We start from the raw sequence: 14,458 nt of genomic DNA, 5'->3' as shown, positions 1-14,458 counted from the left end.
CCGTGACATTAAGGAAGCAGGCCCACAGCTCCATCCAAATTAAAGCACATTAAGAGTTTGGGAGGTAGAGTATTCTCAACATATTTTACTGGATTATTATTATTTATTATTTTATTATTATTATTTAATATTTTATCATTATTATTTTCTTATTTTTTCTTTACTAATCACATAATATATGATCCGTAATACCAAAACGCAACTTTAAATTTGGAAAGAGAATAAAATTATATGATCTCCAATTAGGGAGAGGCCCGTATACATATTTTCCGTATTAATCCTCATCACTTTTTATGGTAAGTAATAAATTTTTATATTTGAGGAAATCTTGCTTTTTTGATTTACCAATCATGGTTAATTTCTTGTTGGCCAATTTGGCTCGGGCGCGTAATATGCCTGGCTGGCCTCTCGTATCAAGGTGGCAACGGCATGAGCTAATTCCTTGAATCTTCCTTGATGTGATCTTCAGACCCTTTTCTCTATAAAACTACGGTGCATGTTTGAGATCTTAAAATTTCAGTTTTTCACACCACCAAAAGATGGGGCGCAGAAGAAGAAGCATGGAATTCATAAGCAACGACAAGTCCCGAATGATAACCTATCATAAGAGAAAAAAGGGTTTGGAGAAGAAGCTTTACGAGATCTCCACTCTCTGTGGCATCAAGGCGTGCATGATCATCTACGGTCCCAGACGAAATGGCCATCCCTGCGATATGGCAACCTGGCCTGAAAACGATGAAGATTGCGTCAGAACCTTGGTCAACAAATTCAAGTCCAACACTAGTAGCGCACGTAAGAGAGGAACTCAGGATTTATCTGACTACTTCATTGACCGCAAGAAGAATATTGATAAAGAGATTTCAAGAAAGCGCATGGAAAATTGCAGGAGTAACATGTTTCGGACGTGGGATGAACGTATGGATTATTTCTCTTATGAACAACTAAGGATAGCTCAAGGGTTTCTGGATACGAAGATTGAAGCAGTGCAGAGAAAAATCGACATGTTAAAGGCCGCAGATAACAACTCCTATGCGATGAATATTGATGCAGCATTAGAAATAACGGGCAACTCCAACGTCTTTGGATCAATCCCAAGCGATTTTCCTAACTACACTGATCAGGGCATGATTCAAAGGATTAATGTTGGACTAGATCAGGCTAGTGACCTGCTGCCTATGCCTAAGTCTTGTGTAAAATCACTGGATGATCATAACGGCCTGCAGTGGCCCGATTTCTATTCATCTTATGATCAGGGTGATCATTCCTCTTTGCTTCCGTTTTGTATTAATCCTTTAGCCGATCCGATGAAGGTTGTCAAGGTCGACGAGGCTTGTTCTTCACATGGAAACATGTCTATTAGTACTATGATACAGTATTCTCCCCCGAGCTATCCGATCTATTATGATCTGACTGTTGGATTGATGGAAAATATATCAGTCAACAACTCCTTGTTGCCTCCAATGTTCAATTACAATCCCAGCATGCAGCTGATTCCGCCTATTAATGTACAGAACCCCATGATGCAGACTAATTTACCAGATGATCAAATGCACGGTCCTCCAGCGGATATGAACTCAATCTATACGTAGGTACACCCGGCATCAGCGACTTTGAGATCGATGAAGATGCAGAAACATAGAAATTGAAGGTAGGCATGATCATGAATTTGGATATATGATCAGATTAACTTTAACTTTAGGGTTCGATCGGATTGGGGTTCAGAGTTATCTCAGATTCCAATTACTACTTTGAATTTAGTTTTACAATCGGATTGGATATGCATGATTTTATATCAATTTTCATTCTTGGTCACAATTATTATTATTATGTAGTTAAATTTCATGGCGGTTAATTATGCAGTTTTTTTTTTTTTTTTATCCACTTCTGGTGATTGATAACAAAATTTGTTTCCATTCTGAGAATTACCAGAATCGACATCTAATTCCCAATTACACTCGGGAATGATAGATCACAGCCAATCTTGCATAATTTCTCAGGAGTTCCCCTTGAATTAGTTTCGGTAATCTGATATGAAGCATGATCTACAATATTACATGAAAAGAGGTTCTCAATACCCACCTGGCATGTGCAGGATCCCGAGTGTTAGAAACCACTTTAGGGAGGATTCCAAAACCATGCTGGGATTCTTAGAACTGGCAGTCATTAACATAACACAAGCTGGTTTAAACTGAACAAAAACTTGACACCGGATAGCTTTCAATAGGTAGACTGGGGATATTAGAAGAAGGCAGAACATTCTCAGATGCAAAGGGATTCTTGTTAGACGCACAATCGATGTTTTGAATAAAAGTGCTCGGACCCGTTGAAATGTTCAGCATTATCTTGGCTTTACAAATTAATTAGACTGGTCTTTAAATGGGTTCAGCGTTATCTTGGCTGAACAGGGAACACATATATATGATGCGTATAACAGAACATTCAAGAGCTGAAAAAAACATTGGATTGAGGGTCTACTTTGTGGTTGGTGGTGACCGGTGACATAGTGTTGGAAGCTGCCAAATGAGGTCATAATTATTCGCAAACTATCCTTCCAGAATAGGCCTCACATCAACATATATAGTAGTAAACAACTCAATTGTATGATTAAATTAATAACATAAGCCAAAAGACACAGATCATATGATCTGCTCAGGAAAAGATAAAATTAAGTCTAAGGAGCTCTGTATATATATATATATTATATAAGAAAGAAAAGGCACTCTCACAAACAGTTTTTGCTTAATTCCATTCTACTTGATTGTTCTCTAAAATGGGTTCTTCTGCAATTTTCTTATTGCTAGTGATCTCTCTTCTCTCCCTCGCATTTCCTCCCTATGTTTTTCACCAACCATACATTTTTGTGACTGGGGATGCCAGTCAGATCCAAAAGACTTGCAAAAGCACCAAATATTACGAACTTTGCCTATCGTCTCTCAAATCCGATCCCACCAGCCTGAATGCTGATACCAAGGGATTGGCAGTCATCATGGTCGGGATTGGAATGGCAAATGCCACCGCTACTTCCTCTTTCCTCTCGCCTCAATTGCTTAGCACTACAAACGACACGATCTTAAAGAAGGTCCTCAAGGAGTGCGCTGCCAAGTATATATGCCTATGCCGGTGACGCTCTCCAAGCTTCTGCGCAGGATTTGATTGATGAGTCCTATGACTATGCCTACATGCACGCTTCTGCAGCCGCGGATTACCCAAATGCTTGCCGCAATGTCTTCAAACGGTATCCAGGATCGGCTTATCCGTCAGAGCTTGCACGTAGGGAGGAGGCTTTGAAGCAACTTTGTTATGTAGTTTTAGGAATTATTGATCTTCTTGATTCGTGACTTGCCTCCCCGATAATATTAATCAACGTGCTGCATCTAATTCCCTAATGATGTTTGTGTAATGAAATTCTTGTTTTTCTGTGTATGCTAATGATGATTTGTTTATTTTTCTTGGCCTCTATTTGGCAATGATTGAAATTTATCACTGCGTATGACATGATAGCATCTAGGCTGACCTTTTTGCGTTAAAGCCTAGCAATATTGAATTTACAAAAATGTTATCTCAATCGTTTTTGCGTACTTTTTTATACATTTTATTGATGTAATTAATTATATATTAAAAAAATTAATTTAATTAATTATATCAGTAGAGTGCACATAAAATTCGTAAAAATAATTACACAAATCATTACTTTTAAATTTATCACGAGAGAAAGAATTCAGTACTATCAAACAATAGATCGTGATTAGGACCATATAATTTCCCACTAATTAAAGCGTTTTTGTCCTTTTTAACGTGACCTTGACCACAATTTTCTGTGCTACTTGAACTGCAAGAATGGCTTTATTCTCCGCCATTTTTTTATCACAGAAAGAAAGATGAGATGAAGAGAATTTAGGTAACAAACGGTTAAAGAAGTTTTGGCACATTTAATTAGGAAATGAACCGCAACCATACTTCATGTATCAGAGTTCATATTCAGGAATTAACATGATCTCTAAACGAGGGGGATTTTTGCTGTACTTGTTAAAACTGAAGTTAGGATCGATGCACATGCTTAATCTATCATAGAATTTTTATTGAATATATCTTTATGAGTCAGCGTAGAAGATATATCATTTTATACAAATAACATATAATAAGATTTTATTTTTAAAAAAATTAAATTTTAAACTTATTTTGTGAATTAAATATTGACATGTTAATCGTGTAAATGGTGTGTCTTCATTGCCAACTTATAAATATAATATTTTTTTATTTAATTAGTTGTTATTAGTATTTTCTTTTTATAATTCTTTATAATTAACTTTTGAACTCTAAAATGAGCCAAGACTTTAGGGCCCAACACATTTTATTCAGATAATATAATAGGATTTTATTTTTAAATTAATTCAACTTATTTTTTGAATTAAATATTAACATGTTAATAGTATAGATGACGTGTCTTCCTTACCGACTTACAAATATAATATTTTTTCATTTAATTAGTTGTTATTAGTGATTTTTTTTCATAATTAGCTTTTGAACTTTGAATGGGTCAAGAGTTCAGGCCCAAACTGTGGCTATTTTGCCAACTTCAGGCCCAACATCGTTCTGGTACTTTTCTGTAGTGCTATAAGCAGATTTGCCACTCGCCAACTTCCCGCCAAATGAAAGCAGCGCGCCAAATCTGCTTAGAAAAATTTCATGATATCTTAAATTAAAGTTAATTAGTGAAAGAAAATTTGAAAGTGTTTTGGCTTACTTGCCAAAATAGAATGATGTATATCATTTATAAACAATTCTGGTACAGAGTAGCTGTACATCAAATTAAATCACCAATGAGATTATATATGATATATACATGTATTTGAATTCAAACTAAGATATCCTATAGAATTGGTCTTCAATTGTGAGGAACTTTCAAATGTAGTTGAATTGGAGACGTCACTGATAGCCCCCTACAAGCTGAGTGGGGGTGTATTAACATGAAGCTTGTAATAAAGAAGGAGAAACCAAGAAACTGTAAGATCTTTAGTAAAAACATCAACTATCTGATCATTAGTGGTTAACTTCAATGCTAGATCGGGCTATGACTGATTGTTTCTTAGCACTCCAGGCAATAAGACAGTTACCAAGAAAAACACCAAAACTTGTAGTTGAATGCCTGCTATCGGGATCACTAGCCCACTCAGAGTCACAATACACTTGCAGCTGCACAGAGCCCTTTCGGTAAAACAAGCCATGATCCACATTGCCATTTAGGTAACATAAGACACGTTTAAGAGCAATCCAGTGAGAGGACATGGGTTGATACATAAACTGGCACAAATGGTTCACAAACAAGGCCAAATCTAGCTGTGTAATAGTACAATACTGAAGAGCACCTACTAGCTGGCGATAGGTGTTTGTTTCATCCTCAGAGAATGGAACGTGTTCGGAAGTTGAGAGCTTAGAACCACTAACACATGGAGCTGCATAAGGTTTACAACCAATCATTTTGGCACGATGCAATAAGTTGATTATATATTTGGACTATCGAAGGGGAAGACCAATCGAATCTCAATGGACTTGCATGCCAAGAAAATAATCTAGATCACCAAGGTCCTTCATAGCAAATGTAGACCTAAGCTGAGTAATAAATGAGAAAATAGTTAGAGAGTGATTTCTTGTGATTAAGATGTTATCAACATAGAACAATATATATATAGAAATAGAACCCGAAATATAGATAAAAAGTAATGTATCAACATTTGATATTCGGAAGCCAAGATCAATGAGAGCTTGAGACAAGCATTGGTACCAAGCCCTTGGTGCCTGTTTAAGACCATAAAAAGCTTTTCAGAGAAGACATAGATGGTCAGGATGAGTGGCATCACTAAACCCATAAGGCTATTCCATATATACAGTTTCATTCAAGTATTCATTAAGAAAAGCATTAGATACATCCAACTATCGAATGCACCAATCAAAATTAATAGACAATGCAAGTATAAGTCTGATAGTGGATGATTTAACTACAGGGCTAAAGGTCTTAGCAAAATCAGCACAACTCTTTTGATCAAAGCCCTTGGCAACCAAGCGAGTTTTAAATCGCTCGATAGAACCATCAGGTTTTCTTTTCAGTTTATATACCCATATATTGCGAACAATGTTCTAATGTAGTGGGCGAGGACACAAAGTCCAAGTGCCATTGGCAATTAATGCATCAAATTCAGCTCCCATCGCAGCACGCTAATCAGGTGAGACCAAAGCCTACAAATAACATGTTGGTTCAGATAGAGTAAACCACACTGTTAAGATGGTGTTTGGTTGAGTAGAAAAGAGTGTAATTAGGAAAGGTACAAAAACGTAAAGACCCAGTCTGACTACAGGTGACAATAAAGCGTGGAGGAGGTGAAGGTATAGAATTATAATTTTGGGAAGAAGACTGAGAATAGGTAGATGAATCTGTAGTAGGGTAGAAGAATATGATGATGGAATAGAGTCTATCATTAAAGTGGAGACTGTAAGTAATGAAGAAAATGGAATAGATTGAGAAAGAGGATTAGTAGAGGGAGTAGAAGATTTGGCTGGAAATTTAGTTTCATCAAATACAACATGACAAGTGACATACACCTTGTTAGTTGGAGGGTCAAGGCATCAATATCCTTTTTGATGAGTGCCATAACCAACAAAGATGCATTGTTTGCTGCGAAATGTAAGCTTATGTGGTGTATATGGGCATAGCATGGGAAAGCAAACACAACTGAATGTGCATAGGGATGTGTAGTCAGGATGTTGGTTAAATAAAGTAAAAAAAGAAGTAGAGTTTTGAAGTGTAGGAGTAGGTAGTCGATTAATAAAAAAAAAAAAGAGGTGAGAAGTGCTTCAATCCAAAATTTATTAGATAAACTAGATTGAGCAAGCATGGAAAGACTCATTTCGACAAGATGCCTATGCTTCCTCTCGGGGAGACCATTTTGGTGTGCAGTGTAGGGACAACTTAAGCGATGAAAAATGTCATGTTGATTTAGGAATGAGCGAAAAAAATAAGAAATGTATTCACCCCCATTTTTAGTTTGAAGTTGTTGAATAGAGCAAGAAAATTGATTTTCAACTAATGCTTTAAACTTAACAAAGGGAGGAAATACATCAAATTTATTAAGTAGTGGGTACATCCAAGTATATCAGGAGTAGTCATCTATGAAAATTACATAGTATTGAAAACCACCTAAAGATACTACTGGAGAGCACCACACATCCCTGTGAATAAGTTGGAGAGGAGAAGTTGAAACCCGAGAAGAGGTAAAAAATGTAAGACTTTTGCTCTTGCCCATTTGATATGAGTCACACACTTCATTACTCTTCAGACTGTAATTGTTGTTTCAATTGAGTAATTCGAGATTATGACTAAGAAGTAAATTTAGAGGAAAGGGAAAGCCATACCTCACGAGATGTGTGAAGGTCATACACAATGGATAAGACAAATTCAGCTAAAGTGGCATTAAGCCAACTAAGAATAAATTGATCTTTCTTATTCCATAGAGAATCAGCAAGATTCAGCAGTTGTTCATCATCAACATCATTAGGAAGAAACTTAGAGGGGCATGCATTAGAACCATCATCAATGCCCATCAAATCATTACTACGAAGAACATGAACAATAAGAGATAACCAGCTAAGATAGTTGGTACCATCAAGTTTAATAGAACAAAGCTGAGAAATATTGGGAAAAGTGAGGATGCGGAAGCCATGAGGATCAAGAATGCGTTAGAAGAAAAAGGCTGATACCATGAAAGAAAGTTTGAAAGTGTTTTGACTTACTTACCAAAACAGAGTGATGTATATCATTTATAAACAATTCTATTACAGAGTATGAGTTGTACATCAAATTAAATTACGGATGAGATCATATCTAATATATACAAGTATTTAAATTCATATAGAATCGGTCTTCAATTGTGAGGAACCTTCAGATGTAGTTGCATTGGAGACATCACTAACAATTAGGTGGGAGAAGGAACCAAATTACTGAACTAAGAACTTTGTTCCTCTTCCCAACAAAGCTAAAAGAAGAGGAAGAATGATGTGTGGGACGGTCAGATCAATTGGCATGACACCAAGCCAATCCTAACCCTTGATTTCCTCCCATTCTAAGGTATCCTTGCCATCAACGACACCAATTATGACATCAAGATACTCCAATTTCCTTTAAGATATCCTTGATAACCATTCGGTTGTCAATCTCAACTATCTAACTAACCTCTTAACTTCCTTTTTTCTTTTTGTTTTTGTTTTTTTCAAGAGGGAGGGGGTGTGTTTTACAATAATGCATAATTATGTGCTAGCTCTTGAATATTCAAACTAGAAGCATAATTATGCCATCTTGAATATCTTTGCCAATTGTTACTTTAAGAAATTAATGTTCTATTCATAAATCTGCATCTCCTTGTTTGGAATAGAGTAGTAGATCGTCCTTATCAAGAAGAAATGTCTAGAACTTGGATTAGGACTAAGCACACCCCATAAAGGCTGAGCTCAGTCGTCATATCTAGCAGACTAGCACTCAACAAGGGTTGAGTGACCTACTCGTTTGCCTGTCCAAATTAGAAGATGTTTGCTTGTTTTTTTTCCTTTTTTTAAATAAATTTATAAACTAAAATGAATTTATAATATATTATTGTAGCTTTGGTGAACTTATATTATTGTAGCTTTGGTGAACTTATAAATTTACTTTGGAGTGATGCTGGGAAAGAGACAGGGTGTAAAACTCCTTTTTACACCATCCAATGCAAAACTCCCACCAGGGGATGGGTTTAGAATAATGCTAGTGAGATTCCAAAACCCAAGAATACCTTATTTGCAAAGAACAGAGGTGGAGGTGGTGGTTCTCAAGGGAGGCACTGGTGACTGGATATGGCATACTTTTATTTACAATGGAGTACCTGAGGCAGAGGCCGGGATGTTCCAAAACTGGTGGTGGTCTCGCTTCTGTTTTTTGAACTTAAAGAAACAAAAGCAAGAGCACTTTTCTTCAATCACTTAATCCATGACAAAAGAACTAAAATTGCATATTTGGGAAGTAGAAAACAAAGGCTCTAGACTTTCATTGAAATGTCCCCCCCTCCCCCCCCCCAAATTTTTTTTCCCTTTAATTTGGGTTGGGAAGAGGGTGTGAACAGAGTGAAAAATGAAGCAGCTTCTGTTATGGTGGTGTTCATGTGGTGTTGTATAGTGATGCCAATCTTATGATTATGAGCCGATTGCCCTCTAAAAGATAGTGTAGGATCGAAAGATTTGTATGGTGGTGGGGTTGTTGGCCTTGTTAATGGCAGTTTGTGTTGGAGGTGCTTTTTCATCAATTATCATTTTTTAGCATCCAAGATAGAAAACAAGAGTAGGTTTGGAGCCTCAGACGGACACAAATTTCTATTTTGATCTCATATCATCTTATTCCTAAACATAATTTAAATACAAAATTTTTAAACTAATTATTACAATATTTTCAAACTTTCAAATAAAAAATAATTATAACTTTTTTAAATTTTCAAACAAAAACAATATTATAAAAATATATTCTTATAATATTTTAACTTTATAATATTTTTTATTCAACTTTTTTTTTCTTTCTCAAAACTCAAAAATCAGTTTGGAGAGCAAAGTATCACGAACATTCTGTGCCTACTTCACTTGCAGTGTGCTCTAATCATTCCCCTATTTTAATGCATTTTTTACCTGAGCATACTTCAGTTAGAAGATTTCAGCCTTATTTTAAATATGAGGCAAACTAGATTAAAGACGAGGGATGTCATGATGTAGTGGTCTCAAATTGGTAGGGAGGACAGGTAGGGGGGATAGGATCGACAATGTACAATACAAGCTCGAAAGGTGCAGTATGGGGCTTAAAAAGTGGAGTAGAAGCTTTGAGAGGAACAAGTGCTATTAGATAGAAAACACAGTTTTTGAGCAATTTACGGAAACAACATGGTCTAGAATGTATGGCAGAACAGAAAAAGGTTCAACCGGACCTTGACTTCTTGTTAGATCAAGAAAACATTAAGTGGAAACAAAGAGCAAAGAGGCATTGGTTAGAAGGAGCGATAAAAACATGAAATATTTTCATACACGTGTGAATCAAAGAAGAAAAGAGAATACAATTAAGAAGGTAACTGATAGGAAGAATGTTAACTGAGTTTACTAATATTGCTACTGGTTTTAGAACTCACTTCTTAAATATTTTCAAATCCTCTAAACCTTCAACTAGAGTCATTGAGTAGTGCTTGTGGGGGGTTGATATAAGAATTAAAGATGACATGAGGGCAGGCCTGAGTAAGCAGTTTATTGAAAATGAAGTGACTTTAGCTCTTAAACAAATGTCCCATTTTAAATCTCCTGGGCCTAATGGTTTTAGTGCATGATTTTATTTGAATCATTGGGAAATAGTGGGAAGTGAAGTGTCACAAGTTGTGCTATAGTTCTTAAATTCTGGACAGATGCAGAGGGACCTTAACTATACTCATATAGCATTAATTCCCAAGGTAAACTCTCCTCTTACTATGCATGAACATTGACCTATCAGCTTATGCAATGTCTTTTACAAGTTGATTTCCAAGGTTATGGTTAATAGAATGAAAGTTGTTCTGTTTGAGGTCATTTGTTAGAATCAAAGTGTATTTATTATAGGTAGGTTGATCACAGATAATATAAATAGTTGCATATGAATTATTACATTCAATGCAATCTAAGAAAAAAGGAAAAGAGGAAGCATGACTATTAATTTAGACATGTCAAAAGCATGACAGGACTACTTAGAGGCTTTGCTGATGAAACTAGGTTTTGGGGTTAAATGGACAAGCCTGATCATGGCTTGTAAGATCAATTACCCATTCTCTTATTGTAAATGAAGTGCCAGGTAAGAATTTTATTCCTTAAAGAGGGTTGTGACAAGGTGACCCATTGTCCCCCTATTTATTTCTGATATGTGCATAAGGCCTCACTTCTTTGTTACAACAAGTTGAAACTAGTGGAGTTATTAAAGGAGTATCAGCTTCAAGGGGAGGTATAATGATAAATCACCTTCTTTTTGTTGATGATTGTGTCATTTTTTTTCGTGCTAAAGTGGGAGAATAGTATCTAGTTAATACATCCTAGCTCAGTGTGAGATGGCTTCTAGTCGAACCCTAAACAAGCAGAAAACCAGCATCCTTTTTAGCTCTAACACTAAGCTTGAAACAATGGAGTTTATTATGCAACAAGCTAAAGGAATTATGTGTAACAACTATAATAAATACTTGGGACTACCAACTGTTGTAGGGAGGTCTAAGTACAACACCTTTAGGGGTTTAAAGGAAAAAATCTGGAAGATGATCAATAGCTGGAAAACTATGTTTTTATTTGCTGCAGGGAAAGACATTCTCATCAAAAGTGTACTTCAAGCTATAAATGCATACCCTATGAGTGTACTGCATACACTATGAGTGTATTCAAACTACCTAGTATGCTACTAAGAGAAATTGAAACAATGCTAGCCACTTTTTGGTGGAGTCACAAGAGAGGTGAGAAGGGAATTCATTGGAAAAGTCGGAAGAAACTTGGATTGGTTAAAAGCAAGGGGGTTGGGTTTCAAGGACCTAGATTGCTTTAATATAGCTCTACTTGCAAAACAAATCTGGAGATTCATTAAAGAACCGAACGGCCTCGTTTGTTTATCCAAAACATTTCATTTCATCATTACAACTTTCATAAATTTCTACATAAAACATAATAAACAATTCAACTTTTTCAAAGCCTAAAACAACACTTACATTAAAAAATTATATTATAACAATATTTTATTCAACTTTAAAAAAAAACTCACCTCTTCCGTGTAACCAAAAGGAGTTGCTCGAGTTTTCAAAGGCAAGAATTTTCAGAATTGTGATTTGTTGTATGCTAAGATGGGATCCTCACCTTCTTTTATTTGGATGAGCCTCTGGTCTAGCTTGGATTTGATAAAAGGCAGTGTGGTTTGGAGGGTTGGTAATGGTAGAAATACTAGAATTTGGAAAGATAAGTGGTTAGCATGTCCTATTATATATTAGGTTTAGTCACTAGTCAATTTGTTGGATCCTAAAGCTACAATGGATATCTTGATTGATGAGGAGAGGAGCTGTTGGAAGTATGATGTGGTGGAATCTGTGTTTAATGAGGAAGAAGCTAAAGTAATTATTGCAATTCCTATTAGTAATAGGGGGTTTGCAGATAGATTAATATGGATGGAATCAACTAGAGGCAACTTTTTTTTTTCAAGAGTGCCTATTTCAAAGCTTCTATGCAGAGTCATAACCAACACGGTGAATCCTCTAGTAATGGACAGAATACTAATTAATAGCAAGATTTATGGAAATTGAATGTCTCAAGGAAAGTAAAATAGATGATATGGAAAGCACTCAATAATGTAATACCCACTAAAGCTAATCTGTTTAAAAAAAATTCTTGGATGGTAACATATGTCCTATTTGTGCAACAAAGGAAGAGTTTGTTATCCATGTTTTGAGGACTTGTCCTGCAGCTGTTGATGTATGAAGGGATGATAAAAGTCATGTCAGGAAATGCAAAAGGACTTACGATAGTTTCTATATGCTCCGGTCTAAGATGATATTGAGATTAGCAAAGGAAAGTCTACAACTTAATTTTGTTATGTATCAACTATGGCATAGAATAAATGAATTTATTTTTAAGAATAAATTCAAAAGTCCTATTGGTGTGCTTGAGGTGGCTATTTCTAAATTATCTTTGTTTCAACAGGTACATCAAAAAGATTTTAATTCAGTGGAGAGGGTCCATTCAAGGAAAGCTTAGCAAAAATGGGTTCCTTGAGTATGGCCTTGCTTCGAAGTTAACTTTGATGTAGCTTTTGACAAGGATAATGGAACAATGGGTATTGGAATCATTATAAGAGATAGTGAAGGGGCAGTGCAAGCAATTCTTATTGCTAGAAAGGGTCATGTTTCTTCAACTTGTCAAGCAGTAAGCAATGCTATTGTTAGAGCAATGTATCTATGTTTGGAATTGAATTTTAATCAAGTAGCTTTTGAAGGGATGCCAAATCTATTATAGATGCTGTTAATTCAAGGACAATGGATAACTCGTGGCTTGGTCAGCTTACATAAGATATTAAGCACTTGTTACAGAGTCACCCTGCGTGGAGACTTTCTTTTATTTCTAGAACTTGTAATAATGCAGCTCATGTAGTTGCTAAATTGGGGTTAAGGGCTGAGTATGAGAGGATTTGGTTAGAAGATGGGCCTGTAGGTGTGATGGAAGCCTCATTCTCACTCACTTGTAATTGGCGTGTTGGGTGATTAGATCTAGAGTTATCTCAAGGTAACACAAAGATCTAAATTGGTTGGTGAAAATCAAGATTAGCTCAGGTTAACACTTAACTCTCAAAAGTATTGAAGAGAAAATTCTCATTCATTAAATAAACATAACAATAATTGATGAATAAACAAGCAAGGCCTAAACTTATATAGAAACCTCTAGGGTTTTGGCCAATATAGACCATCTAGATCTATATCTAGATCTCATCCCAACATATATCAATTCTTAACTTAAAGGAAATAAAATCAAATATCTAACATAAAGGAAATAAACTAGGAAATAATCATAAACACACTAAAACTAGACAAATCTCCTAATTAAAAGGAAATAAACCAAGTGAAAAATAAACAAACTTCCTAAAATAATGGAGATGGCCAGCCACTCCTCTAGATGGCGCCTCCACCCCTATTTTTTAGGATCTTGTCATCTTCTCATGCAACCTTCTTGTCATCTTGTCATCCAATCCCTAAAATCAAGAAATTGGCCAACACATGAAACTTCTCTAGTTGCATTTTCCTTGGACGCCCAAAGTCTCACCACCCGAGCCATAAATGCTACCCAATGCAACCTTTCTAGCATCGGCACACCTAGCCCTCCTAGTGGCATTACAAATTATTCTTTTCGGATCTCCAACAATCCTCCCCCTTTTAAGACCAACTTTGTCCTCAAGGTCCAAATCTAGAAATTGATCCTTGAGAACCCGAACACTCTCTCATGTAGCATCCTCGGATGGAAGCCCCTTCCATTGAACCAAAGGTTCAGTTCTTACTTGGCCACCCTTCCTCACAAACCTATACTCCACGATCTTCTTGTGTTGGATTGCTATTCTTTCCTTTTCATCTACCATGGGCAATCCACCATGGGCATCTCACTCACCACCTTGATTGGATCTCTAACTTTCCTCCTTAGCCACGAGACATGAAAAATAGGGTGAATATGAATCCCGACTGGTAGATCTAACTTGTTTGCAAGCTGTCTGCACTTCTCCAGCAATTGATATGAGCTAAATTAGTTAGCCCTCAACTTGTTTAATGTTTCCTTGGATAGTGCCTTATGCTCTCTTGGTAGGTACTTGAGAAATACCCACTCATTCGGTTCAAAGGACTCCATGCTCCCCCCTTTGTTAAAGTGTTTT

At 36.1% G+C, this 14,458-nt stretch overlaps 1 protein-coding gene and 1 pseudogene across 1 annotated transcript; both read left to right on the top strand.

Moving 5' to 3' along the window:
* The first annotated feature begins 447 nt into the window (after nucleotides 1-447).
* On the top strand, nucleotides 448-1,775 carry LOC122307160 (agamous-like MADS-box protein AP1). Its single transcript, XM_043119845.1, has one exon. It carries the CDS (start codon nucleotides 540-542, stop codon nucleotides 1,587-1,589), a length of 1,050 nt encoding a protein of 349 aa, XP_042975779.1. The 5' UTR covers nucleotides 448-539; the 3' UTR covers nucleotides 1,590-1,775.
* A 987-nt stretch (nucleotides 1,776-2,762) lies between these two features.
* LOC122307165 lies at nucleotides 2,763-3,393 on the top strand (annotated as a pseudogene).
* The last annotated feature ends 11,065 nt before the right edge of the window (nucleotides 3,394-14,458 follow it).

The sequence above is a fragment of the Carya illinoinensis genome, chromosome 4 (genome assembly GCF_018687715.1).
Source record: "Carya illinoinensis cultivar Pawnee chromosome 4, C.illinoinensisPawnee_v1, whole genome shotgun sequence".
NCBI lineage: Eukaryota > Viridiplantae > Streptophyta > Magnoliopsida > Fagales > Juglandaceae > Carya > Carya illinoinensis.
This window is presented reverse-complemented; position numbering and strand designations above follow the sequence as displayed.